At 39.6% G+C, this 2,360-nt stretch overlaps 1 protein-coding gene across 1 annotated transcript; it reads right to left on the bottom strand.

Annotated features, from left to right (window-relative positions):
* Positions 1–440: 440 nt before the first annotated feature.
* LOC138520252 (olfactory receptor class A-like protein 1) lies at positions 441–1,430 on the bottom strand. Its single transcript, XM_069632715.1, has one exon. It carries the CDS (start codon positions 1,428–1,430, stop codon positions 441–443), a length of 990 nt encoding a protein of 329 aa, XP_069488816.1.
* Between the last annotated feature and the right edge of the window lie 930 nt (positions 1,431–2,360).

Here is a 2,360-nt window from a genome sequence, read left to right as displayed (position 1 = left end):
CAAAGAGGCTTAGGTAAGAGTTATGTGAGTCTGCAAAATGCTCATTACAATATTACGATATGCACACATGTATTTCTTGCAGTACATGTTAAAATACAGTACATCTGGAAAAAAACAGTTTTATGTGTTTTTTTACCCCTGACTTTTTCATCTCCAAATGTTTCATTTTTAAATGTTCACCATGTGTAAAATTCCAAGCAGCAGCAAAATGGGGAGGTGAGAACTCCCCATACCCCTATTAACCTTAAACCCCACCCCTTAAAAAACATGTTCTCCAATCCCAACTTACTATTGGTAAAAAAATAAAAAAAAAAATTAAAAATAAATATATATATATTTTGTAGGTACTTTTCTTGGAGAAGAATATTCTGCACTTAAACATGTCTGTGATTAATTTTTATGGATGTTACGTAGTGACATTATTGGGTACCAACAAAATATCACAATTTACTGTCACTTTTTGCAAAGATGTATTTGCTTATATGTGAAATAGTGGTTTCAGGACTCTTTGATAATTTCTTCGGTAACACCGACTTGAGTTTCATTTGCACCGTTCTGTTGGTGCTGATGATCACAATAGGACTCAACGCCGAATAGCAAGAGCCAAAGAAAACCCGCGCATCCGTGAGCACGAGGGATAGATTGGAGGACTTCAAAATGGAGAAAAGCCAAATGCCATTATCCAACCCAAAGAAAAATACGTACGTAGCGACCAACATGACCACGGCATTGGCAGCTTTGGTTTCAGCGTTGCTTCTGCCATCTTGTTTGGATCTTCGAATGGATTTGAGTCGTCGCCTGTGCCGATAGAGGATAATGACGATGTAAAGACTGGAGAGGCACATCAGACCGATGCAGAAGAGGTCACGGACTAAAGCCGTAATTGCATTTACCAGGAAGTCAGAATATGATGAGAAGATAATGAAGCAAAATTCCAAGTTTAGCACATGGGCCGTCGAGTTAGGGTAGAGCCCCAATGAAAAAGAATATGTGCCGAAAAGATAGATCATGCTGTTTAAGCACCAAAAGAACATCATAACTGGTAAAAGGATTTGAGTCAACTTGCGTTTGATGATGGACCAGAAATAGGAAGACGGTGCTAGCAAAGCACACTGGTAGCAGCTCAGTAGGGAAGTCATGCATATGGACATCGCCCGACAGACTCGATAGGCGAAGATTATGAAATTACACCCTTGCTGGTCCGAAAGCCTATTTGCTCCAAGCGTGGAGAGCGACTGTGGAATTCCTCGAATCAAAACTACCACAAGGTTTATGAAGGCCAATTTGCAGAGGATGACATCAGCTGGGATGAATTTACCAGTGAAGATGCGGAAATGAGCAAAACAGGCTAAAATAATCAAGTTGCCGGGAATTCCAATGGCCTCCAGTGACAAGAAGCCCACAGCTTTCAGAATGAGAAGTATATCCATAGCAAACTTCAGGGGCACCACTCTGGAAAACTGTTTATGGTCCAGCGTTGCTATAGGCAGCAGGTGCAAAACAGGGGTGGCATTGAGTAGCAGGTCCCATTGATCTGGAATCTTCAAGAGTTCAGGTTGGTGCATGGTCAGTGAAATCAATCTTACGGTTCATATGTCTGACTGTAAATTCATGCCCACATCAAAGTACTCCAGGGCTAGATAGGTAATGCATGCCTGCTTAGTCCTTTGTAGTGTGAATGTGGCAGTGAGATGCTAATAATTGTCCAAAAAAAATCAATATCCCGCATCTTTGTTGACATTCCCTTTAACGATCATTAACATATTCTTTAGAACTTGTCTCAGAAATGTACGAGTTGAACAGCACCTTGAAATTAACAAAAAAGGGGATTAGGTCAATTCATAGTCATTAACCATGTGTCTGTTTGCTCTAAATTGACGATGGCAGGTTTACTAGCACAAAGGGAAACATTTCAATATGTCAGTCTTGCCCAACATGTAGACAATTGTTTAATACAATTTTAAAAGTGAAATATAGATGTCCATGAAGTTGGAAGCCCCAGTTGTATTCATAAATAATAACACTTGGCCAAGCAACCCCACCCCCTTGTCCTTTTTTTTATTTTTTTTTTTTATTTATTTATTTGATTTATATTTCAGGCCAAGACCTGTAATTTTATCAAAAAGATCTACGCATTTAACCCTTCAAGATTCTCCGGAGAGTTGGCTTTCAACAGATCGAGGTACATCTTTTTATAAACAGTAGATACGTTTCAAATATCATTGTTGAGAAGCTCCTTAGGTTTGTACTAATGAGGCGTCTTCGATGAGGAGAATTTCATTTATCTGTTTGAAAGCCAACTCGATTAGGTTTGTCATGGCCATGGTCCACCGCGTAGCTTCACCTGAGATCAATCTGTT

Source organism: Ambystoma mexicanum, chromosome 13 (assembly GCF_040938575.1).
Source record: "Ambystoma mexicanum isolate Mex_15411 chromosome 13, UKY_AmexF1_1, whole genome shotgun sequence".
NCBI classification, from domain to species: domain Eukaryota; kingdom Metazoa; phylum Chordata; class Amphibia; order Caudata; family Ambystomatidae; genus Ambystoma; species Ambystoma mexicanum.
Note: the sequence above shows the minus strand (reverse complement) of the source record. Positions and strands in the feature narration are given on the sequence as shown.